Source organism: Metarhizium brunneum, chromosome 3, assembly GCF_013426205.1.
Source record: "Metarhizium brunneum chromosome 3, complete sequence".
In the NCBI taxonomy this organism is placed as follows: domain Eukaryota; kingdom Fungi; phylum Ascomycota; class Sordariomycetes; order Hypocreales; family Clavicipitaceae; genus Metarhizium; species Metarhizium brunneum.
The window spans coordinates 876,538-902,137 of NC_089424.1; the positions used below are offsets into that span (position 1 = coordinate 876,538).

Consider the following 25,600-nt stretch of genomic DNA (forward strand, 5'->3'; position numbering starts at 1 on the left):
TGTCGATCCATCTTACTATGACTGGAACCATTTCTGAAATAAGCGTGGCTGATGCGGAGCGCATTATACGAGAAGTCGATTATCCCGCCACGCAAGATGGTCCCTTGTTCCGCCTAACATTCCCTTCACATGCAACCACAACAGAAGCTCAGCAAAATGAAATAATTCAATGGTACACTGAGGGCCTAAAAAATGCCTTGAAATGTAAGACATATAAACTTATCCAGATATGTGCATTGGATGGAACACCGCTGGGTTTCTGTGGGTGGACTATGGAACAACGACGACAACAGCAGCAACAGCAACAGCGAATGCCGACGAATACAAGTCCAGCACAGCTTGGCAGAAAACCACCCTCCCTTCTCGAAGTTTTAGATTTCCCAGCATGGGTCAGCGTCTCAAATGCTTTAAGAAGTGAGCGAGAAAGAATTCTAAGCAGGTTGGATCATGTTTGTCGTAAGTGAACGTATATCTATCGTCTTCGTTCACGTGCCAATGCATTATTAACCCGTTTACATTCTCGTTAGGTTTAACGTTTATGGCAGTACATCCGCATCATCAACGTCATGGCCTTGGCTCCGCACTAATGAAGAGGGTCTGTGATGATATAGATGAACTGGGATGGCCTGCTTTCGTCATGGCTTCGCCGGCTGGTGTTAGGTTATATGCAAAATTTGGATTCGATGTTGTCGGCAAGGTAGAAACGTGCCAAGGTACACTGACAAGCATGTTTCGACAGCCTCGGGTCCTCCAACACGCTCTATCCTAAACCATCCTGGAGCTTGCCACCTAACCGTCTCGCAGAGACTCTTTTTTTGTTCGAGATGGAAGGGTGTCTCATACAACCTCAAGCGACAGGCCGCGTTGAGGCCATCAACTGCAATGTATATAAATCTCTCGATGAGTACCTCGAGCATTTCTCTGTGTATTTACAAGAGGCGACCTAATCCCTTAGATAGATACATACAACTGAAAACTAGTCCACTGATTCATGGGGCCTATAACTGCTAAACTCTGACATTTTAGCAGACACAGAGTGGGCACGTAGCATCATAAGCCGAGCAGGAGCGCTACTAACAGATGTGCGCTTCAAAGTATTAGGAACTGAACCACCGGCGACAGTGCTGAGGGCCGTATCAGTACATGTACCTATGGGAACGGTACCGACACCTCAACTCCAATCAATCCGGACTACTAGTACGTATATTATGGCTCTATAACATAACCCTAACCCTTACCGCATCTCTGCCCCAGTTCATCTTGTCGTCTCCAGAAGAAAACACTGGGGAAACCCACAATAACGGCCCGGTGCCGGGACAAGGGCCGGGCTCGGGTTCATGTCAACGGCCGAGGCGGCGGCGTCTGCGGCCCATGTGCCCGGACTCCAACTTCCTAATGAGCCGTTGTGCAACTTGCAACTTCTTCCTTTCCGCATCCCGTGTCTAGGGCCACTGAAATAGCGTCGGAATATGCACCCCTTGGCCCCTACAGATATTGCCAATGATGATGCGCACATATAAATCTAACAATTCGTCTGACCTCCCAAGGCTGGCCATCGCCTGCGTCCGTTGCCAGCAACGCAAGGTGAAATGCGACAAATCTCACCCATGCTCGCGTGTTTCACGGTCACTACTCCCCCCATGCCCTAGCGTACCTAGCAAAGGCGCGGTGCGCAAACAGAGGCCGCCCACTGCTATACTTCAGGAACGGCTTGCCAGATGCGAGGATATTACACGGAAATGGCCCTGTGACACAAGGGCTATGGTCACGAGATTAGGGCAAACTCCCTCACCGACTTCTTGTATTTATAGAGGTCTTTGGTCCCTCAAGGCCTCGAGGAAAACCAAGGACCTTTGATACCAAAGACTGTTATTAAATGAATTGAGCTATTGACTCCAAGCCCTCCATGGAGCCCTTGTCACATCGCCCGAACGGCACATCCTCCTGCTCTCCATGTGCACGGCTGCCATTGTTTCTCTTTCCAAAGATGAGTGCGTCAAGCAACTCGGGCTGTCTTGGCCGATGGCTTTCCAACAATTATCCATCCGCACAAAGCTGGCTATGAAAAAGTTGAACATTATCAAATACCACAACATGGACGTTTAGCAGTGTCATCGTGCGGGTCGTGCAAAAGATGGGATTCCATCACGACGGGGAGCGACTCGGCCTTGGCCCGTTCGAGGTCGAGATACGACGGCGAGTTTGGTGGCAAGTGTTGCCAACGAGTTCAGAATCGCCACGCTGTCCGGCCAGCAGCCCGTCTGGTGCTTCCCAAGGAGTGGGACACAAGGACGCCTCAAAACGTCAACGAGGCCGACATGTTTGTGCCGCTGACGGACCAGCCGGAATGGGGGACGGAAATACTCGGCCCCGGGCTTCTGCTCTTCAAGAGCTCAATCGCGAGCGTTGAGGGCATCAGCGCTGCGTATGAACAGATGGGGCGGGTTGGCTTCTCGTCGATGGGTTGTCAAGCTGCAGATGCAGCTTGATGTACTGGTGGGAATGGCTTCCCACCTCTGCCAGCGCCCCCGCGGCTCTCTCGTCGTCCGTGCCTGTAGCCTTCTGGGCAACATGTACGGGCAGCATGAGAAACTTTTCGACATGGGCGACGAACGTGCAAGATTGTTGGCAAAATGTACCCTTTTGGCATGGAAGGCGCGTGAGGAATGGCTCCGGCAGACGGGAGAGGGCCTTGATATGCCGCCGTATATCTTTCAACTCTTGACTTTGCAGCCGAGCAACGGCATGTCTGCACATGATCAGCGGCCGGGATCCGAGCTGTCACAGTCTTTACTTACACGAGGCTCAGATATAGCGTCGTCATTTCAGCGCCATGATGGAATCTTTGGCATCAATTTTGGAGCGTTTTGATGCACTAGAATTGCCAGCTATAAGACGGAGGATAATTTTGCCGTCGTATCACCTTGAGCATACGGGTGGTGTTCCTACCCGGAACTTGAACTTGCACTCGGTCGCATGACCGAACGCTCCTCTCACAATGTGCCAAGATAATAAATGAATCAGGCTTATGGTGCTGATGCCAACAGAAGCCGTTGAGCTCGTAACTGTAGTCCGAAGCTATGAAATGCGCCGCGCCATCAACAGTTATCGGCCGCCCTGTCTACTTCGCCCCGACTCGTTGGCTTCTTATGAAGATGGGGGAGTCTGGCCTTGATGTCCTGCAGCAACGACTTACACGCCGCCCACGACATGACGACGTAAATGATGCAATTCCAGAATCCCTGCAAGGGCAGCACGAAAGCACTCACGAATACGACGGGGACATAAGCCTGACCATTATGCGCCATGGAATAGACGCGATTCGCACTGGCAGGGATCCAAGTGATGAGAATGGCTGTAAAATACAGCAGAGCGCACTTGGTATAGGACCAAGCGGCATTCTTGTGTTCGTAGCTACGGCGCCGAGCGAAGGCTTGCGGAGCAGGGCCATGCCGACGCGGTTTGCACCGCATGGCCGTCGTCTGATCGTCACGCCCTGGCGTCCGGCCGGGCAAGGCGACATCGCCATCGGCGGTCACTGGCGCCCCGGGGCCATTCCCAACCGCGACCTCGGGGCTGGTGGACGACGTGAGGTCGTAATCCGAGTCGAGGTTGTGGATCTGTTTGCGGATCTTGAAAATGGTGCGCGCCGCGGCAATGTAGATGGCAAAGGTGACGAGGATCATGGCCCTAGACGGAATCACTCAGCAACGCAGTCTGGCAGTGACAAGAAACCTCGACCATGGCTCACCACACGGGGCCGTACACGGTCGCGATGCGCAGGCCCTCGACGTGACTGGCGACCCAGCACCATAACACGGCGTCTCCATAGATGCGCTGGCCGTTGCGCCGGACAAAGAGATATGTAAAGGCGGGGATGAAGGGGATGCCGTAGCAAACCGGGAGGTAGATGAGTTCCATTTTATGCAGGCGCTTGATGTCGAACTTTTGGTACACGGTGAGGTAGACGTTGACGGCCATGGCGAGGATCCAGCCCACGTCGGCGGCCATGAACCTGGTGATGATGATTAGTGAGATTGGCAGCACGAGACGTGTCGTTGGGCGACACTAACCATTGGATCAGCATGGCTTGGAACTGGCATCCAAACGAGTCGGGGTTGTCCAGGAAGGACCGCGACATCAGGGTCGCGACGTTGCTCGCCATGTTGCCGAATGTTGCGTAAAACACGAGCCTGTTGACGGGCTTGTCTCGGAACGCACTGAAGCATGTAAATGTCGCTATGGTGAAGATGCAGCCCAGCAGCGAGATGGCGGAGCACAATCGCTCCATGATGCTGATGGCATGGAGCTGGCTCTCTGTAAGTTGACCCATGATGGCCGGCCCGCTGCGTCGACGCCGCCGCCCGATGCTAGTTACACGAGATCTCGAGATGTCAATGTGGCCGCTATCGGGGCGCGCCTGGAGCCGATATGCTTGAGCATGATTGACAGGGCGGGTGATGCATTGGAAGTTGGTGACGCTTGGTAGCAATATGTCGGTGTGACGGAATACGGGTAGGCAGGGGATGCCAGCGGTTGTGACTAGACGACGAGGCCGCGTCTGGACTCTGTCAAGGCGCGAGCATGCGGTCTGGAGCTGTCCTCACTTCTTAAGTAGAATGGCGACGATGAGCTTCACGGTGGCTGGGAGCTGTCTGATAGCTGAGACACCGTCCACGTGATGGCGACCAAGACGTTCCCCGACTCAGCTCAACGCCATGGACAAGTCGGTGGAAAGTTTGTTGCAGTAGCTGGAGATTATGTAGAGACCTTAGATATAGTACATGGAGGTTTTCAGCGCTGGTGGCTGCTCGAAGAAAGCCACATGCACCGTCTTGGACCCAAGTCCTGCGTCCTGACGCCTCCACGGAATCCGGTCCGACAATCGATTTATCCTCGCAGCATCACACCTAGGAGGCATCATGCCCGTCAAAGAAGGGCCTTTCATGCCTTGGAACCCTTGAAGAAGAAAATGGGAGACATGAAACGAAAGGCGGAGAACGCAAACGATGTCTTGCTCGGTGTCTGATCATCTTGATGGGTTGGGCTTAAACCGTTTCTCCAGCCGAACGCAGCTCCACATTCCGGAACTGGTTAAATTACTCCGAATTTGTCCTTTCCCAAGTCGGATGTGAATTCCTACTCTTCATCGCCCTTCATGTCCATGGCTTGGCCGGCCAACTTTGTGCCACAGCAGTCGGGGAACGAGGAGGCTTCCCTGCGGCGAGTCAATCCCATCCGTCGAGGCCATGGCAGAAGCTCCGTCAATCCAATCGCTATGGCGAGAGCAGTGCCGAGCGCACAGCCAGCTATGGACGCCATAGGCCGTGTGCGTGCCACCAACGTAATCGCCGCCGCCGCCGAAGATATGGTGGACAAGAGTACTGGGTAGCCTTCCCCGTTTCGGGACCGCCCTCGGTAGTTGAAGAATTAATTGTACGGGTTGGGAGCTGCAACCGGACCAGATCTTGTAGCCGATGAGTCGCCGCATATCCAGACACATGCCGAGCTTGGCGGATTTGGCACAGGGCTTTGCTTTTGCCAGATATGTTCGTCCGATATGGGATCGGTGTACGAAGTACTTGTCACATCTCAATTTACCTTCTCTAGGTCAGCGTCCAGCCTGACTTGCCACGAGTCACGACCCAGCTTGCTACTGCAAACGTGGCTGAGCTGAGTCCACCAATACAGAAACGTCCCAGAGGCAGGTCTCAGATGACCGCGACGCCGATACATACTGCTATGCAAGTTTCACGCCTAATGACCTAGCCTTATTCTGTCCTTTGGGCCGATGTTGCGCCAGACCCCATTGTCAAGGTTGGTAAGATCTTTGCTGGCGTACAGAACTAACTCACAAACAGCCATGGTAGCTTTTCTGCGACTTGACGCGGTATTTCTCATTAAGAGTCGGAGCAGCTTATACTTTCGTGCTTAAATAATCTTACAGACTTTGGCCTAGATTTGCCAGACTTGGCTTGGGCTTGTATTTGCTCTCCCTCTCCCATCATGCTCTCAACGCTCCAGCTATCCATGCATGGTATTGTTGTACCAGGTCAATTAAACATTCGGACTCAAATGAGGAGGAGCAGCTGATGAGTCTCATGATTCGCCTCTAGAGTCAAGGTTGTATACGTGTGCTTGTTAAAAAACACTCTGTTCAGATCCCAAAGCGTCAATGTGGATCAGCACATCTGGCTTAATGAATATAGCATGCCTTTAAAATAAGAAGTCTCGAGCTTTCACTGTCTGCCTCCTCAACAATAACTCCCAACCCATCATAAGAAACATTGCCACCTTTCAAACCCCCAAGACCGTTTGAAAAATCACAATGCCAAATTCATGAATATTGGAATACATTCTGCCACAATCCTCATCGTAGTCTGATGCTACGTCATCAGTGAGCATTGGCAGTTTTACTGGGCGGGCGTGGACCAACATCCCTCCTCTTAACTGAAACGAGATAGGTTAGTTTATAGATAATGAAACTAGGTGTCGGATGCTTTTCTTACGGTGAGGCTTGAGAACCACATCCCGAATCATATCTTCATCAGGATCAGGAAGTACCCCAGCCAGGTCAACCATATATGCTAGCACCCAAGTGACTACCACCGCAACTGAAACCCCCAGGATGGTGCTCGTCATTCTCACGGCAACGTTCGAATAAAGCTGATGGGCCTTTTAATCAGCTGTACCTAGCAAAGAAATTGCATAAAAGTAATAAGATTTGAAAGTGTATAGGGAAAATACTAGAAAAATTATTGGCTTCTCGAGTTGGGATGAATTCGCTACCCTTCAAGACGGAAGCCAAGGTGAAACACGATAGCTCTACCCATGCGAATTCATATGTCTGATGTTGGTAGTACAAAGACAGCCTTGTGACTTTATTAGCGGCTGACATGCAACGCCATCACACCCGTTCCCGCACTATGGTTGTCTGACAAGTTGGCCATCACGCGGTCATGCACTAGTCAGTGACGATTGGGTGGCGCTTTTTAAAATTGAAATACCCAAGGCTGTGCGGTTTGTAAGGAGACGGATAGTGCCTTGGAGTATTTGTGGCATTTGTGGCACATGAAGGAATGTATAAAAGATAGCCTGTATACTGCTTTGTGGGAGAAACATGTAGTGAAATAACTAGTACGTATCATAGTACAAACACAGAGTACTGTGACACAGGTATTTGGGCCCGGGTATGCTAACTTTTTGATTTTACCTTGAAGTGAATTCTCGCGGAGTGAAACATAATCTACAACGACCGGCGCGGGGAAGTATTGGCGCCATGTAGTACAACTGCTATGAACAATTCTGGGAATGTCTCACAAATTACACGCCACAGCAGGGGGAGTGGGCAAATTACAGAGCCGAGGCAACAGGACAAGTCAGACTTGGCTGAATTGGAATTGAAATAGTAGAGTTGTTGCATGCAAGAAGTCTTTGGCTCATACTTTGGTCACGGAGTAAGATGTTACCTTCAGTGCCATTATATTTGGAGGCACCCCCGAACTCGTAGTGCACGCCACTTTTACATGACAGCACTTGAGAGCATTGATTACCTCCTACATGGCCCATTTCTCCGCAAGCCAATTATGTCCGAAGCTTACTCCATACGGCCCTCTCAGCTACGGAGTATCTCCGAGACATTCATCGTGTACATCCCTGCTGCTGTGGCCAAAAAAATGGTTCAGAGATAAAGTATGGGTTGCACACGACCTAAGTATATGTGCAGATATGCATGGCTCAATACTTCAACGGCGCTGCCGGCATGCGCATTTTCGTCATTAGCCTTGCATGGAGGCGATATCCCCAGCTCCGACTTCAGTCAGAGTGATGCGTCATACGGAGTAAAAGCTCGACTAGATGGTCCTATTCTGCTCAAAGTAAGACGGACATCAGCACATCTCATTACGGCCTCTGCGCTGCAGCCCACGGGCGGGTGTGGATGGTGTTACGATTCCGCGAGCAACCTTGCTCTCACTGAGCCAAGGTTCAACTTTGGCGTTCTAATTTTATCATGTATGCAGCTCGTGATGTCATTGGGGCTCGGCATATCCGATTCACTACCATGACAATGAGTTCACTGTCAAAGTCGGGCCCTTGCTGGTCTAACTGATCTTGTTGTAGGGTCTCCTGGGAGACGCTCAGTTTCACTTGAGCATCGTATGATGTTCTAATGAAATGGAGAAAGTAGTTCAAATTTCGTAAATTCATTCGTTGCCAATATGCACAAGTTCATGGGAAGAAAAGAAGTGACAATACGTACTGTGGTCCGTCTTCATGCTCAGCCTCTTCCATTCAACATTTAAATGAGCTGCCTTGTATATCCGCTGTAATAAATGCACTCGAAGGGAGGCATTTTAGCCTTTTCACAGCATTCTGGCTTAGACATAAAGTCATAAAAGGATCCGAAAACTGTCACTCGAATGTTAAACGAGGGCTACAATCACAAGACCTTAGGACACGGGGCTCGCCAGTTTCATGCACAGTGTCCTTTGGGTGATTTAAGCCTTGAAAATCAAGGACCTTTAATGCCAAAGACTATTCATAATTATATGTCACGAGGGTTAAATGCAGAAGGCTTGGAGTAAGGTACTCAATTTTAAAGATAATCTCAAAGTGTGTCAAAGGCCCCTAGTTTTCCAATAGGAAGGAAGGGGTCAGTGACCATTATATATACATGAAAGTAACGTGTGCGCCTAGGCTCTTTCCCCGTCCATGTGTTGAGTCTGTCATGGAAGCAAGAATGCGCTCCAAAGTAGAACCAATCAGTTGAAAACAAACTCTAGCCATGTCTTGTTGCTTATATTGCCTCCATCCCGCAGTCGAACAAATCGAGGTCTCAACGACCCGGCGTCTGTACATCGTAACCAACAAATCTCTGTCGTCTTACGGCCGCTATCCTATAACGGCCCTGGCCATCATATCCAGACTTTCTATGAAACGCCCAATGGTGAGTATGGATTCATTTGCGGCTTGGTAGTTTGTCGCGTTCATTGCGTAGCTATTCAACTCCACGGAGATCATGAACAGGTTGGATTTGATGTTTTGTAGATAATCTGGTCTGGATTCGAGCGCCTTCTCGAGCGAGCCTGATGCTGCGGCGGTTTCTGCGGTACTCTGCGCCCAAAGGTGCAAGGATTCCAACATATTGTCCATCAGTACTCGATTATCATGGCATCCTAGCTGTGTGCAGCAGGGGAAGGTGGAGAGACAATCTTCCGTGAGATCTCTCACGGTCAAGTCGGTTAGGTCGAGTGTTGGTAGCGGCTGGCTGGCCATGGTCGCGCAAAGGATGCTAATGGAATGGAATTGGAGGAGAAGTTGAGTGGAAGAGATGGAAATCTAAGGAAGGAGCCTGGAATTTATAGTCATTATAAACGCTTGGAAATCATTCGAGCAAGCCTATGAAAGGTGCCCATCGAGAGGCGGTTATTGCCCTGCTTGACTCCTATGTTTCAGTGGTTTACGGAAGCCGCTGTTTGCCATGTTTGGAGGATTTGTGATTATAAGACGATGAGCAAAGCGGGAACAAAGACAAGCGCGGACAATCGGGCCGCAGTGCCACAGAAGAAATGAACTCTTTCATCGCTGACGGTCCAAGCCTAGGTCCGAGTTCAAAAAGCATCGAATTGCTAACCTACAATGTTTAGTCCCTCATGCAGTCCTGGGCTGTTCCTGTTAGCCTGGTCCGTCTCGGGGTATGACAGAACTCAAGTCCCGCACTCAGCAGGTCAAATCACATCGATGCTCTACCCGATTAGACAATCTACCGAATCATTGGCGCGGGGCTGTATTGGATCTAGCTGTGAAAAGCGTTGTCGAATCCTCTTAGAACAGCAGACAAGGATCAGTACGGCAAGAATCGCGGCTGAAGGATCAAGTCATAGGATCACGGACAAGTTGACATGCTCAGACTTGGCGACCTACTTGGGCCATCTTCAGCTTTAGTGAATCAGCTGTCACTGTCTGTCATTCTCACCAGCTATCGACTTGTCCTGTCAAACAGGTTTGTTCTCACATATGAAGCAGCACACACCTACTGGCCGTTCACGACTTGGAGTTGGTGAAAACAAAATTCACGGGCGGCATGGTATAGTTCCGTCACTGTGAAAAGTGGGATGCCAGTGTAGATGAATACCGACCGCGCCTAAAACTATTTGTGTCCTTCCTGTTTGGCACATTGTCCGAGGCAAGGGAGGAAGACATGTGAATATACTTCTTCACTTGGACGAGGTTCACAACGCCTCGACAGTCGCTGATCTCAAATCACCACTAAACTGATGAGCAACATGGTCAAAAGAGCCAAATATTCGGCCACTGAATCTGTCACCACCAACATTCACCGGGGCCGAGGCTGGCCAGAGTTTTGCAAAGAAACAGTGATTTTGTTTGTGGTGTTGAGTTCAACTTGTGATTGCGGCGCTACACTCGGGGACTCCCAGTGCACGAGCAAAGTTAGGAGGTTTGATTGAGCACTTTCTATTCCAGCTTTACTCAGTGAAGGTGAATAATAGACATGTACATGAACCTCACACGTTGCTACGGGTTTTTGAAGCATCAAACGAAAAATCTGTCGCACCGCACGTCGATGGAGAGCATTCAACATCCAATCAGCGATCAAAGATTCTACCAGTTGACATGACTTGGCGGGTAACGTGTGTATTTGAGCCTCATCGGGCATCAATCGTGTGTACACAGAATATTTGTGCCCAACATTCAGCAGCTATGCAGTCATTGGAAACAATCTCTTGTGCTACACCCGAGGGAATCTCCTTTGGTGAAGGTTCTACAGTCCGTGGCAGAGAATGTGGACTCCCCAGGAAGTATACGCGAATATTTCCTACATGTATACTATATTCCAGCATGGGGCGCGATAGCCAGGCATTTGGTCTGGTTAAAGCTTTTTGCGTCCGACTCTATGTTGCGACCGGACCCTATCCTCTTGTTCGCATTACATAATCTGCGGGGTAGATCGAGTGGCTATCATGCCTGCAAATCAAACCAATCAGTCCAGTTTTTACATCAACAGTCACCCGCCACCCGCGAGGCGAATCACGGCAACCAGGAACGGCGGGTGACAAGGACGACCAGCGGGTTCCTCTGCATCCAACGTCTTTTCTACCAGCCTTTTCTTTTAGCCGCTATCAGACCCTGTCACGCGAAACAATGGCCGACTTGGTGACGGTGGCTTTGTACCACCGAGACCACTTTTCTCAAGGAAGCGCCCGACGAGCGTTTGGCTACGAAGCCTATCACTGGGGTATCCTCATCATGCCCCAGACGAGCCAAGGACAAGACTGCCACGTATTTGATGCCACCGACGCAAGTGACATTGACCCCGTCACCTTTCGAATGAAGAACCCTACTATGGACTGGTGGTTCCGTTCCAAGACCGATGCCGACCCTGCTCTCGGAACCAAGCTCATCGGGCGTATCGTCATTGGAAGTGTGCCGGACGGGGTGTCAAAGCCGGAGCTTGAGGGCTTTTTCGGCAAGGTTCCCCTCCCTGTGAAAAATACGCATCCCCAGCAGAGTTGCGTGACGTGGGTTGAGGATGCCATTCGAAACCTGCAGGAGGAGGGCTGGGTGCAGAAATTTGATGTCCATCGGTTTAAAGACTGGGCGCTGTCTTATGCGGATGAGAGGATGAGAGGAGAGGATTCGAATGAGCCGTCTGTACAGTATTATAATGTCGAGAACTAAAACTGGGTAATACATGACTTTGCTCGTTTGCCTTTATTGCATCGCGTGTATATAGATTCTGCGTGGGGGGGACACCAAGAAACCGGAGTTTAAAGCGCAACAGCTGCCACTGTCGCTGGAAGAGGGATGAGCAGGAGTCTCTTGTGCACTGGGTAAGTGAGCGTCACTGTCGTAGAGAGTTCGATGAGTCTGAGTCATGAAACATTTCTTTGCTGATGTAAATACCAATCTGTCAGCTATTCGTAAACAAAACGAGGGAAATAATGAAACGACGCTGTTCATAAACTCATATCAATGATTGGAAATGCATTCCGAAGCCACCTGTCGGTCAACTCTCCCTCCTCTTGCACAAATTCGATTCAATCTTGTCCTGGGGCATTCCACATGGCCGTCCTCGTCGCTAATAATAGGAAGACCTGGACGATCCAGAGCCTTCTCCTCGTCGATGGTTCTTGTGCCTCTCTTGCTTTCCCTTTTCCGCCGTCTCGGGCCTGTGATAATTCGCTTGGGTAAAGTTGTTTGCCGGATTGGATGACTTGGTTGGGTCATGGTAGACTACATCGACGCCCATCCTATATCCTCTGTCTCTGTCACAAATCACGCGGTGAACGCCCGCCGTTCCCGTCCCGTCACTGGCCTGCCACATTTGAACTCCTTTCAACTTCAAGGGATACTCTATTCTCGGATGGCAAGACTCCAAGGCGGAGAATTGTTCGAAATTTGCAAAATTCTTCGGGTATAGATTCTTGAAATCTTTGGATGTGCCCTCGATTTGATGGTTGTACTCTGGGATTTGAGCGACCTGAGCTCTGACATCGGATGCCCTCACGTATCGGCCGGGGTGACTCGGTGGCAAGTTGGAGCAAGAATACTATGGCAGTTTTAGTTTGACATACAAAACAGGGAGGTGGTTGCTAAAATGAAAAACTTACAAAAGACTCGTCTTGGGGCTCATTCTTCGCAGGTGAACGTTTTTGTCGCGTCACATGTGTCCAGTCAGCGGACTCACTGACCATAGTCAGCAATCCTACACGTGAAAATGGCTTGTGCGCTTGTGAGTCCATACGTCATGATCTCGTCGAGGTCCATGTCTAGACCTTTCTCCCCCCATGCGCTCGAGCTCGATGCGTCCATTGCTTGTCCTGTGAACCTGAAAGATGGGGGCTCAGTAAAGGGTGTCGACTGGGGCTGAGGAGCTTGACGAATACTCCATGGACAGACCGAGAACAGATATATAAGAACGTTGGGTTCCTAAGCCATGCGTGGCGTTGGGCCTGGAGTCGCACCGCGCAAAGCCCGATACCCAACATTGAAGGCCAACGACCAACAGAGCGGGTTGGGGGGACCTGGCCACTTTTACCCCGAACTTCAGGTGAACTCAAACACCCGAGATCCTCGTCCTGCAGTGAATTTGGGGGCCAGGCCGATCATGAGACCCCTGAGGATGATGCGATTGCGTGGCACCAAGCGGTGCAACGACCGGGCTGCATGCATGTCGGCCGCGTCGTCAGTTTCTGTCAAACAACGGCATGCCATGTGTGAGAGAAAAAAATGACAAGGCTGTGTTTATGCGTGACAGTAGCCTGTTGGTGAGCAGTGCTCGCTGTGTTCACGGAGGGTGTGCCAGGGCCACAAAGAGAAGAGAGCCAACAAGTAACACGTAGAAGCTGCTGTGTAGCAGCCTTTCTGCATAAGGGTCGGGGAAACAAGAAGACTCATTGATACTGTTGACATGTCGTTATATCTTTACTCACAGCACTCGAAGGATATTTTTAGCATGCTGGCGCATCTTGACATGAGAACTGCTCACATGTGTAAACGGCCTTGTGAATTCTAGCATTCTGGCAAAAATTGTTGCGCTGTGGTTCATTTGAGAGCTGTTTGGTATACCCTTGGACAGTAATTGAATCTCCCAACGCTAATGTACCGCTCATTTGAAGCTTCTACCTCTATAGCGGGTCGAGTTGTGGTGTGGTGTCGAGACCTGCACGGTGAGCATCGTGCCTATTCTATTGCATGGTTGGTGTGTCAGCTTTGGGACCAAAATACCTGTATATCGGGCGTGTTCAGCCGTAGATCAACTATTACTGCATGTTTTACATCTCATCATGCGTCAACGGTGCAACTCGAGAGGCGCTGGCAGCAGTTGGCTCTGCAAGGTGGAAATTAGCTTTTCGAACACGGAATGTGTTGCTCGATGAATAAAGAATGAACAACTCCATGACTTGGTTCACTGCCACTGTTGATTTTCAGTGAATAATCAGGCTCTCCAGGTATATAAAGCCACCGGGTTGCCGTCGACAAGCTGACAATGTCCCGGGCAATCCATCCTCTCCATATCCTTTTCTTCACCTCAGATCACTATTTTACACGTTAATCCCCATAATGGCTGGACATGGACAAACAGACTTTACCCCCCTCCTCGATCGCGACCCACGCGTGAGCAAATATCTCGTTGAGAACTTTGACTATGCAGTCAATGCGGCGTATTATGACGAACGCCACGCAGAATCGTTTGATGCGCCCCAAGGGATCACTGATTTCCAGGTACTTGTCGACCTGTATGTCAGAAAAAGCCAACTCGCTTCAAATTCGACCATGGAGGACACATACAAGAGAATGTTCAAAGAACACGCTGAATACTTGTATTTGACGCCCGAAACCATGCAAACCCTTTCCATAACTCTTCTCCGTCTCGCAAGCTACCTGCCCTGTACGCACCCTGGGCACATATTTTTGAAGGAAATCTTGGTGGACTTTTTCGTACACACTGCAGCCACCCAACCTGGCCAAGCGCCGACAATATTTCGAGCGGAACTGCTGGATCTATGGTCGAGATTTCGTATGTATACAACTGCGGGTTTGGCCAAGTACAGACTTTCTTACTAACGCAATTCTCCGAAAAAGGTCCCGTGCCTGGAAACAATGGAGATGGCCGCATGAAAGCACTATTGCAACCCGACGAATGGGTAAATTTCAACTCCTTCGTCGCAATTCTATGCAATGACATGGAGATAGACTATGACAACTTTGCTTTCCAAGGGTTGGGTCTCCTCCTTCTAGACCCCATGTCTACCCGTCTCAATCAGGCTCTGAGTGCGGATTTCGGTGCTCTTACAGCTTGTATCTGGATCCACTGCGCTGATAGTCGACTTCTCCACAGTATAAATCAATCTGATGGCCTCGTTTTCAAGGACCATTCCGGTCAGGAATGGAGCCTGGACAAACATACGTGGCTGAGGATGACACAGAATTTCGGGACTATTCTTCGGAACATCAAAAATACCATTATTTACCAGCGTAGTAACGCAATGTGGTATCAGTTTGCGGAAAAGGGGCAGAATGTCAATTCAGGGTCCGATCAGAATATGGCATTGTGATTGGACACGACGGTACTGCCGACAAGACAACCTGTGGAGGCATTGGATTCAGAAGGTTCCATTTTAAGGATCGAGGAAGCTGCACCGATGCATGTTGGCGAGACTTTGGACCGTGGTTTTTGGGACAACACCATCGATGGAAACAGAGCGGGGGAGGACGAGATTCAGGAAAATTGAAGGATGGAGGAAGTTGCATCACTTCAACAGTGTGTGACAAGGGCATGATACTGGAATCGAATGAATAGTTCAACATCAATTCAACAAGCAACTTCATTGTGTCAAGAATCGTTGGTTTTCCACAGGGTCTTGAGGGACCAGAGCTCTCTATAAGTGCAAGAATTGAGTGATGGCTAGTGCCTGAGGCGGCCCTCGCTCAATGTCCGACTCCGGTCTCTCGTGATGGCTTTCTTTGTTGTTTTGTAACCTTTGATGGCTGATACCTTTTGTTTCAGCTGTGTGTATTGATCCGCTAGATGGGACGCTAGATACAAGTTGCAGCGGTGCAAAGTTCCCATACCAAACATGTCCAACTGTGCTTTTTTAAGAAGTCAAACGAGCTGTTGGTCGCGTGCTCACGACGCGTGACCTTGAGACTCATGAGTGGCAAGGACGAGCTGCGAACAAAGGATGCGTCGCATGTGAAGGAGGACTAGACAAGGCAGGCGTTTTACAACTGGCAGGAATTTGTTTCATTGTTGAAAGCGGAAGCGCGACGTCGATGGATGGATAAGCCACGGTGGGGATGCACGGCAACAGCCGGCCGTCCCGCGAATCATGTTTGCCGCATGTGGAATCAAGAAACGGAAATGGCAACAAGAGACGTCAACTGGTACCAGACATGTCTGGTATGCTCCCGTTGATGTCATATACTCCACCTCCCCCAACCCCGTGTACGCTCAAACCTTGCTGGACGCGAGTAACCCTTTTGTTCATGGCACCACGTGCTTCCAAAGGGAAATCCAGTTTACACCACGTCCAGGTTGACTCGTAACATGCAGGCCGCCGGATTTGTGCCTGTGCGTGGCAATACAATGGAGAAGCTGTTTCAGCACATGAACAATGAATCTTGGGCCGGAGTTTCTCCAGCCCCTTGAGGACTTTGCCCTGTTTTTTTTTATCCTTTGCAGGAGCAAGCGCATCAATCCTTTCTCTCAGCAACCTACTCAGTCAGAGCCTCTATGTCTGGTCGCTTTAATTGTTCCGCCTTGCCGCATCATCCTCACTGGCATCACGCCGCACCATCACAAGACTCTTAATTGCCGCTGCTCATTTCGATCGCCTCAAAGGTCAACTGCAGTGAGCGTCATCCGAGTCCTTGAATGTTTATTTCGAGACGGAACCACGAACCGCCCGCGAGCTGCGTATCCCCGCCTCCGCGTCAGCACTGAGCGCAGTCATGGCAGACAAGTACGACTGCGAAGCTCCTCCCGTCAACGACATCACCCGCACGCACGATTTCGAGCAACACACTTCCAGCGTTCAAGAGACAATGGGTGTTCCCCTGTCCGGGCAAATCATGTCGGCGCGAACTGCACATGACCATGTTCGAGAAGAATTTGGTCCCTGAAGGTGGTTGGCAAACTGCTACCAAGGCTGCATTTGAGGTGGCTATATTGCATCAAATGCGCATGCACCGAGTCTATATCTGGCCGTCTTCAAGTGCGAGTCTGTCAAGTATACCTGCCGCTTTAGCCATTAGAATGCTAACAGAAGCCGCACTGATAGGAGAGAGACCAAATTAGCCATGGTGTCGAGGCAAAGCACCATTTGGCGACGAAAAGCACGACAGGATAACACGGAGCAAACTTTAAGAGCACGGGATACTATCTATGAGCAGCCCTGGGCATATGAAGTCGTCATTTAAAGGATTCTTGTTCTAGGTGCAGCCGCTTGGTAGCTCGACCCGATCCTAGCCCGCTGTGCATCTTAAAACTTGGCTTCGGATTCCGACATGCCCTCTTCTTGCCTTCACCGTACCGCACAAAAAAGTGTGTAGCTGCCCCAAGTTCGCTGCACTTGTTGGAGCTGTCGTTCTCTTCTCCGTCTTGTTCAGCATTATATGCTGGACGGTTCCCGACAGAGGTTGACCGTATCGCCTAAGAGAACATGGATGGCGAGGGCGTAAATCACGCTCAGCCGGCACGACTCGTTTACCATAGAACATTTACACCTTGGCAAACGCGCCCTACATGGATAAACATGTGGCAGCGCGAAGCAGGTCAGGTAGACGAGAGTTTGGGCGCCGTGGGTAGATGCAATCGACGTTCTGCATGTTGGCAATCCGCAATGAAGGCAACTTTTATCATTGCTCGTCTACTCGGTGCTTTGCTCTGCCCTTGGCGTGAATTACCGTCACATGCGTAAGAAAGGGTTGTGTTCACTACCGATCGGCCGAGACGTACATCTTGGTGCCTTGTTTCGACGGACTCCGGGCCGCGCTGGTGTTGTTGAGATGGTCACTACATTTTGGGGACTTCTTCGCCATGCAGCCTTTGTTTCTCACCGACATTTGACTTGAATAACCCATCTGCGTCGTTATTCAAGCTACATGCTATCGAGATGGTCAAGTAGATGGCCTGAATTGAGGTGTGAATATGCCTACCCGGGCGTAGGAGCGGCATTGAGTGCCTCAAGCGTGACCTCGCAGCATGCACGATGTGATGCTTCGGGCATGCCATCACCTTAGCGTGGCTGCCAGAACTGCCGCAGTCATTATTTCAGTGACATGGACATATATACACTCACTTTTGTGAGCTGTTAGGCCATGTTCTACATGTATAGGTGTAGGTGCCGGCGAAGAACACGGCAAGACATCTGGCCGGACCTCTTGGGTGTGTGTCCTGAGTCTGGTGTCGCTTCATTCAGCTTCATGCCAGCAATACTGATAGAATCCCTCGACATGCCTGTCAAGTTCATGTTGTGGTCTCACAGGCTGCTGCTCACCATCATGGTGTCTCGCTGGCTATGTCTGCGACTTGAGTGCATAACCGACTGGGGAGCAATCATCAGCACTATATGCAGAGTGCTGTAAAAGAGTCAAACCAACCAGATGGCGTTAGCATCTTGTCATCCTCACAGCTTATCCCGCCCGCCACTCAGCCACTGCCCCAAGGCCAGCTTGTGACTTTACCTAAAGTTCCAAGAAGCGTCCAGTGCCTGCTCGTGGACTGCCAAGGCTAGGGGTACCACCATGATATATATGCTAGATATGTGCAATTCGTTAAAATGGGCGCAGAAAAGCTGTCTCCCACGTGCTCTGGCCAAGTTGAGTTCGCAAATCAGAAGAGTCCAGCATCCATCGCTCTGTCCCGCCGATGACTCTCCCCGGACATGTGCATGTCGTAGAAACTGCAACGGCGGCCCAGCACTGCGCAAATGACCGGTTCTGATTGCGAATGCATTTCGCATCGGGCTTTCACGTGCGCGGACAGAAATATAGACAAAAGAAAAAGACAAGTTACATGGCGTGCCTTGGTAGAATCCAAGCCAAGCAGGATGGTGTCTTGGTCGTCTTTCAGTTTAGTATATAAAGCCCTAAATGCCAGCTTCAAGGCATAGTAATATCTTTTCCTTAATAAAGTGTAGTCAAAAAAAATCAACACCCATCATGCGTTATATGTCGGCTCTCTTCCTATCCGCCATCCTCCGCGGTTTTGTTTCAGGGCAAGACGTAGACGAGACAAAACCAGCGCCCCCTGAAGCCGCAGCATACGAGATTAGAATACCCATTGGCAACATCTCCTCCCACCCCAGCGGCACTACTCCCCTCGGATCTTCAGGAATCTTCGACGTCCTCACGTCGAAATCGTGGTCCCGCAACTCCAACCTAGCCGCGCAGTACTACCAAGACGGCACCGTCCACAACTGGCTGCGAAACGAAGAGAAGCCCAAAATGTCCATCATCAAAGTATGCGGCAATTACTTCTACGCCCCCAACATCTACTGGAAAGGCGGCCTCACCGGAAAGCACCTGCACCAGGACAACAAGCGCAACCAGAAGCAGTTCTACGCGGGCGTCACCCAGGCCACCCACGAAGTCAACGGCGAGTTTGTCACGCGCGACAAGCCCATCGAGATCATGACGGAGAGGACCAGCTCCGCGTGCGGCTCCATCAGCTTCTCGTGGAAGAGCAAGGGAAACTGGGGCAGACTGGGCGACATCATGGACCACTTTCTGAGGATTTGGTTCGCGCCCCAGGATACTTGTGCCGTGTCGCCCTCACACGGCGGCGGCAATGGGCTGCTGTGCGCGCTGCCGTGTGACCCTATTAGCCCGATGTGGTTCCAGTCGACGAATCTTTATGTGAGGCAGACGAGGTGGGTGAATGGCAAGCAATTGTACTCGAGTGTGTACAAGCTGCGCGGGCAGTTTAATAGCGGTGACGGCAATGGCGGCTTGAAAAACCCGACTTGGCTGAATGCGCAGTGCGATGGGGATAGGTTGTACTTTAAGGATACTCCCAACGATGCTACGTATGTGGTATTTTGGTAGGCGATTGCGTGGAGGAGGAGTCGCTGTTTTGGTCTCGCGGTGCTTTTAGTCTGATGCAAGATGGACTGACTGCGTATGGGCTCATTCAATTGTCATTTTTATTGATCATGTGTTCGAGATTTAATTTTATGGAGAATGTGATTTCTGATATAGTATGCAAATGTTGACAAGCATGGCACTCAAGTCTTCTACGTGTCACATGCTCGAGGCCGGCTTGTCATTATGACGCTGTGGTCAATCTCTTGATGTTGCTTTGAACGGAGGCTATTCTTGGATAAGTTTTGGGTGGTTTTTTGAACTATTTAGCTGTCTGCACTTTCTTTCTTTGGGGTGCCTGTGTATAGACATGTCTGTGGGAAAAATGATATTGTCGTATGTGAACTTACATCATCTTTTAATCGTCTAAAGGTGACCAGATCTCCCTGATATTGGTTTCATGCCATTGAGGTCACAGAAAACGAAAAAAATATTTGTCAGCGTTAGCAAAAGCAAAAAGTGGAAGCATACAGTGGTCCGTCTCGGGTGAATTGCGTTGGTGCTCGGAGCAATCCGAAAGGGGTAATATTTTTCGGCACTCCGGGTCAAGCGGGACCGGCGAAGGAACCGCGCCGGCGTGGGGTTCCGTTCTGGATAACATATCCGTCACTCCACCTTCAGGATCGTACCCAGGCGGGGACAAGCGAATGCGACTTACAAGGTCGATTATTTACAGTTGACCAGAGTGCCTCGGTACTTCAAAATTGCTCGCAGCAATGTATTTCCGCTATGCCACTTGATCCCTGAAGCCTTGCTCTCGTATATACTCATACCCTCCGAAGTTATTATGAATAATGTTTTCAAATTCAAGGAGGCAAGCCTAGAAGATGTAAAGTATATAGTGCTATATTTCTACTATAGTGACTATACTAGAAGAAGGCGCACCAACACACCACGCAGCAGCTCGTTAAATTCACCAAGCAAACACAAAACTCGAGTGCACCCCAGCACTCGCGGCTACTCTCCCATCTATTGTGCACCGAAAATGGTAATCAAGTCCAGCAGTTGAGTAGCCTAAATAGCCATACAGACCTAGGCCTTGCCCTCACCCTCAGGCACACAGACGGCAGTATAATAAGGGCCGCCAGGTACCCGGTGCGACTTGATCTTGACGCACTCGCTACTTTTTGTCGGCTGCTCAGTCGGTCTCCAGTCTTCTCTTCTGCACTTTTCCTTCTCTTCCCAATCATTCCTCATGCAGTACAGAAACTTGCTATACACATTCCTGCAAGACTGCCGAGGATGGAAACACTCCGACTCCTCCTTTTGCAGTCGCTCCTCCCTCTCCTGCTCCTCCTCGGCCTTAGTCTTCATCCGCCCGATTCTATAAGTCCAGCCGGCTAGATCGCACGCCTTCTTGGCTGCCTCAGAGTCGTCCATGCAGTACTGAAAGTTCAACGGATCTCCTAAACGCTTACCCAAGCTGCCGCAAACCCACCGGGGGCGAATACATGCCGCTTCTTCCCTGCGCATCTGCTCTTCCCTCTCCTTCTCGGGCAGTCCGTTTCTGTCAAGCTCGTTGGTGCACCTTTCTCGCAGTTCCTTGCCGATATCCGTCTTGGCATCGTACGCGTAGGACGTATCGCAGTCTTTCTTGTCGTGCCAAAACTTGCATCTCTTAACGGATGTGCTCCAGAATACACTACTCTCGTCTTTGAAGGGTATGCACAACTTTGTGTTTGGCTTGTAGTACACCATGACATTTCCCGTCGTGTCAAACGGCGATGACCGGGTTCCGGACGCGCCGTAGATGGGGTTCGTTCGTAGCCACCGGCCGAAGCTTGTGTCGGCGCCAAACAAGCCGCCTGGTTTCATATTGGCCATTATGAAGTCGTACGCGACTGTCGCCGCCCCTCCGGCAGTACCCGAAGCTCCGCCTAGGCCGAATTTGCTCTTGGTCACGGAGGGTGCGGCTTTGAGAGCATTGTATAGGCCGGTTACTGTTCCAGGCGCATCTCTCGATAGCCCCATGAGGAAGTCCTTGAGGTTCTCTTGGTTAACGTTGCCGTTTTCGTCTGCGTACTTGGCGATGAGCTCGGTGGCGTTGCTATCGCCGTCGTCGGCGTACTTGCACCAAACCTACAAGCATCAGGTACATTAGCACGGTGTCAATACCTGCAGACGGACCTTTCCCCTTCTACCACGGATTGTACATACCTGCGGAGACTTCATGGCTGTGTCAAGGCTCCCAGACGTACTGAATTGCATGCCGAGCTTCTCGCAAAACTTTGCCCCGTCTTCACGCGACTGGAGGGTTTTGGGAGGAACAGCTGGGTCAGAACGACATGTCGCTGCAATTCCTTCATCAGTTACCTTGATGGTATCAGCTTCAAGCCCGATGATGGCGCAGTATTCTTTAAGAGGTTCTCCCCCGTAGTCTGTCTCCCGCTTGTCGATCTTGGCAGGGCTTCCGGCGGTCAGTCCGGTCAGCAGAGTGACTAGTGTGATTGAAAGCTTCATCGTGGTTCAATATTTGCCGTATAAAGACGTCGAGTTACTCAACAGAGTTCCAGACAAGTGCAGGGTATGAGCTCGTATTTGTGTTGACTTTGCAGTACGAATAATGAAAGAATGTTGTTGATGGGTTTATTTTCTCTTGACATCGGGTTGACTTTATATACATGTACCTGTGCTTATACATTGGCGTCCGCATCTGTGAATCTCTTCATCCTTACTTACATGCCAAGCCAACACCGGGTTCTTCTTCTATGCGTCATCGTACTATCATGCAGCATCGTTCCATTATGCGATTTCGTTCGTTGCTGCATCGGTAAGAGCCATTGCTGAACCTTGCTTCTTACGAACAGTGCCCTATCATGTGTCGGGCTCGCCTGCGAAAAACTGTCTTTACTCTATTTGCCGTAATTTCAGGATCACTTGGGTCAAATTAGCCTCGAGACGTTGCGGCCTTGACGTACAATCTTCTTGTCCATCATTCGACTTGGCATGAAATGCCAAAGCCTAAAGTCAGGCTATCAAGACCGGGAATATTCCGCAGACACCACGACTTTTTATGCGTCATGTTGTAGCTTACAGACGTTAGTTTTAGTTGCCAACTTCGCCCTGTCCGTAAACCCGTTGCCTGAAATTTGCTTTGTTAAATTTACCTTGCATGGATACCCCAGGATCGTTCGCGGACCACCCTCTAGGCTTATTAGGTGGGCTTCACTGACATCTTAGAACAGATCGGGTATAGGTGATTGTTCAGGGTCCCGGGGTCTGTCACAGAGAACAGAACTTCCCCAGATTGCACTTAGGAACGGCCGGCCGCGGAGTGCGAGCCCAGTGATGAACTGATGCCCGCGCCCTGACGAGCTGGGGGGGACAACTGACATTCGCATGATGAACTACTTGACTATTGATGTTGACTAGAGGCCCCTGCAGGCATTCCGAGACACGTGGCCGCTCTGCGCCTCCCGGCGTCTGCTGAGGCTTCCGACGTTGCAGTGCCGGAGTATACGCCAAGAGTCCAAGAGTTTCGGCGTTGGTTTAGATAAACTCAATTGCTACAAAGCTATCTTGACCAACAGTCAGCAGATTCTGGCTTGTGTGCCCCGCTATAGTGCATTACAAAGTACAGATTGAAAGCATGGACTGACACTGACTTGCGCAATAGGTGTTCCCTCCCATTGGCGTCCAGGGTGACTTGCGATGGGTAATGCTACGAGTACACTCCGGTCTAGTTCTTACCTGCCATGTCGCAGAGAATACTCTGCTTTAACTATGCCCAATTCCTTCAGATACCACACGTGGCGCCTGTGATTGAACCGGTAACTTGAAGTTACACAAGCTTCACAGGCGTCGCACAGTCACGGCAACTACAACGAGCAAAGGGACAAAATGCGCACATATAGAGTTGAATATTTGCGATAATCGGCCACGGGCCGCTATTTTAAGATGTTTGGGCTAGTTCAACGCTTAAACCTAACATCCGTCCTGGCAGCAACCTAGCATCTCTCAACATGTCCAAGTACCCTGTTTCCGCTCTAGACTAAAGAAAGATAGCAAAGTCCCGGCATCAGCATCTTGCAAAGCCGACTACTTGGGAGGCCCAGCCCCCATGAGTGCCTTGACAGCATGGAAATTGTCGAGAACAGAACCCGCCTCCAAAGGCGCCCAAAGAGCGTCAATCTTGGCCGCCACCGCGGCACTCAGAGGGCCCTTCTTGATCGCCGCGAGGTTCCTCTTCCACTGCTCAACAGTCGATGCACCAATAATCATGCCGTCGCCCTTGGAGGCATCTAGGGCAGAGTTGTACGCCAGCCAGCGATATGCCATTTCCACGCCCGAAATGCCCTCGGCCTTGGCAATCTCGTGCCACTTGTCCAGCGCCTCGAGTGCCGCAGGCTTGTTGTACTGGAACTGGTACAGCTTTCCGAAAAGCCCTGCCTTGTTCCAGCGGCCCTGGAGGGACTGGTCGCGGAACTGCTGCGACGTCTTGGCGAAGAAGCCGCCCGCGATGGGACTGTACGCCACAAACGCAATATTGTGCTTGCGCAGAACGGGGAGCAGTTGCGTCTCGGGCAGACGCGCAATGGCGTTGTAGCTGCCCTGGAACACGGAGGGAACCACAAAGCCTTTGCTTCGGCATATCTGAACAACTTGCTCGATTTGCTCGCCGGTGTGGTTGGAAATGCCAAACCGTTTGAAGACGCCCTCTTTGTAAAGACCGTCAATGGCAGCAAGCGTCTCTTCGAAGGGGACGCGTGCATCCGGAGCTTGCAGGTACAGAACGTCGACCTAAGGGTGGGAAAGTAATAAATTAGCTTTGCAAAGCTGCAAGTTCGCACTCTGGCAAATAAATACCAACGTACCTGCTCTACGTCTAGCTTGTTCAGGCAGTCTTTGGCCTGGGCAATGACATTGTCTTTTGTCGCGGTCAGCATTGGGTGAGCACCACCCGTCACCTTGGTGGAAATAGAGAAATGCGACGCGAAGTTGAGCTGGCCCAAGTAGTCCTGGCACTCGCGGAAGGCAACGGCGGTATCGACTCCGCTGATGGCGTCTTTGCTCCCCAGCAAGGCGTCGAGCCATGGCTTGACGTCTTCGGCCGACTTGTAGCCCTGGTCTGCGTTGAACAGAACGGTACCGAAATAAATCTTTGGCGCGGCCATGGTGATCTAGACGTTGTAAGAAGGGCAAAAAGTATGATAGGGTTTTGTCCACGCTCTGGAAATACCGTAGAAAGTGATGATGATCTCTGAAGATTCCACTCAGATGTCAGAGGAAAGACGGGTATTAAATACGTCGAGGCATTGCCTGCTTGGCCAGCATACCCCCAGCCTCGTCCAAGATGTCTTCATTCATTCGAGCCCTCTTACTCCATCTCCCCACGCACTGCAGGACGTCGTGTCACTGCAGTATCTATTCTGCGTGTGGCGCATTACAATATGACATGCGACTGCAGCGCTGTCGGAAAGCAAGTCCGGACGTGTTGGTCGGGCACTCGGGGCTTCGGGCACTACCACGGAGTAACAGAACCAACAAATTCAGTGACTGGAGACCGTCCCATGTTTCCCGGGTCTTGGGATCAATTCATTGTAGCAACATGCCTGAATCTGTCGGTGAGGCCTGAATTTTCTCAATTAACAAGGTCAAGAAGCCGTGCTTGCCAGGTTTCATGAGGAGGCGATCAGTAAGGGGCCTATTGGTACGAGAGATTGAGTGTAATCCCTCGAGTTTGAGCCTTAACGACGATTGGCTTGCTGCATATGCAAAAGATGGTTGGTTGGTGGTTTAGACGGCAGACCCCTGAATCAATTTGACTGAGCCACTGCAGTTGACGTGGTGTATCATGCAAGATAATTTCCTCGTTCGGCCCCCAAGGCTGATTGAATCCCGTGTTACCCAGAAATTGCGGGCAGAATTCTTGCGAATCCATGTGCTGGTTCAGCCTATGGCTCGAACCTACTGAGAGCCTGAGCACGGCGATCATTGCGGTTGCAGCCGTCTTCGCCGGTGCAGTTCTGCCACGTCTCATATTCTGCTTCAC

The 25,600-nt window shown here is 50.7% G+C and overlaps 10 protein-coding genes across 10 annotated transcripts; 4 read left to right on the forward strand and 6 right to left on the reverse strand.

The window, feature by feature from the left end:
* Positions 1 to 2,415: 2,415 nt before the first annotated feature.
* On the reverse strand, positions 2,416 to 2,824 carry G6M90_00g055250 (uncharacterized protein; the record flags this gene model as incomplete). The annotated part of the gene is made up of 2 exons (XM_066130598.1): positions 2,416 to 2,749; positions 2,799 to 2,824. 2 exons carry the CDS (start codon positions 2,822 to 2,824, stop codon positions 2,416 to 2,418), a joined length of 360 nt encoding a protein of 119 aa, XP_065986673.1.
* Positions 2,825 to 3,098: 274 nt separating this feature from the next.
* G6M90_00g055260 (uncharacterized protein) lies at positions 3,099 to 4,333 on the reverse strand (the record flags this gene model as incomplete). Its single annotated transcript, XM_014685396.1, has 3 exons — positions 3,099 to 3,690; positions 3,752 to 4,015; positions 4,074 to 4,333. The coding sequence occupies 3 exons, from the start codon at positions 4,331 to 4,333 to the stop codon at positions 3,099 to 3,101; spliced, it is 1,116 nt and encodes a 371-aa protein (XP_014540882.1).
* Positions 4,334 to 8,892: 4,559 nt separating this feature from the next.
* Positions 8,893 to 9,276, reverse strand: G6M90_00g055270 (uncharacterized protein; the record flags this gene model as incomplete). The annotated part of the gene is made up of 1 exon (XM_066130599.1): positions 8,893 to 9,276. The coding sequence occupies one exon, from the start codon at positions 9,274 to 9,276 to the stop codon at positions 8,893 to 8,895; it is 384 nt and encodes a 127-aa protein (XP_065986657.1).
* A 1,887-nt stretch (positions 9,277 to 11,163) lies between these two features.
* On the forward strand, positions 11,164 to 11,700 carry G6M90_00g055280 (uncharacterized protein; the record flags this gene model as incomplete). Its single annotated transcript, XM_014685395.1, has 1 exon — positions 11,164 to 11,700. One exon carries the CDS (start codon positions 11,164 to 11,166, stop codon positions 11,698 to 11,700), a length of 537 nt encoding a protein of 178 aa, XP_014540881.1.
* A 400-nt stretch (positions 11,701 to 12,100) lies between these two features.
* G6M90_00g055290 (uncharacterized protein) lies at positions 12,101 to 12,834 on the reverse strand (the record flags this gene model as incomplete). Its single annotated transcript, XM_014685394.1, has 3 exons — positions 12,101 to 12,571; positions 12,633 to 12,708; positions 12,767 to 12,834. The coding sequence occupies 3 exons, from the start codon at positions 12,832 to 12,834 to the stop codon at positions 12,101 to 12,103; spliced, it is 615 nt and encodes a 204-aa protein (XP_014540880.1).
* Positions 12,835 to 14,085: 1,251 nt separating this feature from the next.
* G6M90_00g055300 (uncharacterized protein) lies at positions 14,086 to 15,080 on the forward strand (the record flags this gene model as incomplete). The annotated part of the gene is made up of 2 exons (XM_014685393.1): positions 14,086 to 14,542; positions 14,608 to 15,080. 2 exons carry the CDS (start codon positions 14,086 to 14,088, stop codon positions 15,078 to 15,080), a joined length of 930 nt encoding a protein of 309 aa, XP_014540879.1.
* A 1,396-nt stretch (positions 15,081 to 16,476) lies between these two features.
* Positions 16,477 to 16,647, forward strand: G6M90_00g055310 (uncharacterized protein; the record flags this gene model as incomplete). The annotated part of the gene is made up of 1 exon (XM_066130600.1): positions 16,477 to 16,647. One exon carries the CDS (start codon positions 16,477 to 16,479, stop codon positions 16,645 to 16,647), a length of 171 nt encoding a protein of 56 aa, XP_065986721.1.
* A 2,040-nt stretch (positions 16,648 to 18,687) lies between these two features.
* On the forward strand, positions 18,688 to 19,572 carry G6M90_00g055320 (uncharacterized protein; the record flags this gene model as incomplete). The annotated part of the gene is made up of 1 exon (XM_014685392.1): positions 18,688 to 19,572. One exon carries the CDS (start codon positions 18,688 to 18,690, stop codon positions 19,570 to 19,572), a length of 885 nt encoding a protein of 294 aa, XP_014540878.1.
* A 1,068-nt stretch (positions 19,573 to 20,640) lies between these two features.
* Positions 20,641 to 22,068, reverse strand: G6M90_00g055330 (uncharacterized protein; the record flags this gene model as incomplete). The annotated part of the gene is made up of 2 exons (XM_014685391.1): positions 20,641 to 21,687; positions 21,766 to 22,068. 2 exons carry the CDS (start codon positions 22,066 to 22,068, stop codon positions 20,641 to 20,643), a joined length of 1,350 nt encoding a protein of 449 aa, XP_014540877.1.
* Positions 22,069 to 23,646: 1,578 nt separating this feature from the next.
* Positions 23,647 to 24,722, reverse strand: sirO (Oxidoreductase sirO; the record flags this gene model as incomplete). The annotated part of the gene is made up of 2 exons (XM_014685390.1): positions 23,647 to 24,348; positions 24,423 to 24,722. The coding sequence occupies 2 exons, from the start codon at positions 24,720 to 24,722 to the stop codon at positions 23,647 to 23,649; spliced, it is 1,002 nt and encodes a 333-aa protein (XP_014540876.1).
* Between the last annotated feature and the right edge of the window lie 878 nt (positions 24,723 to 25,600).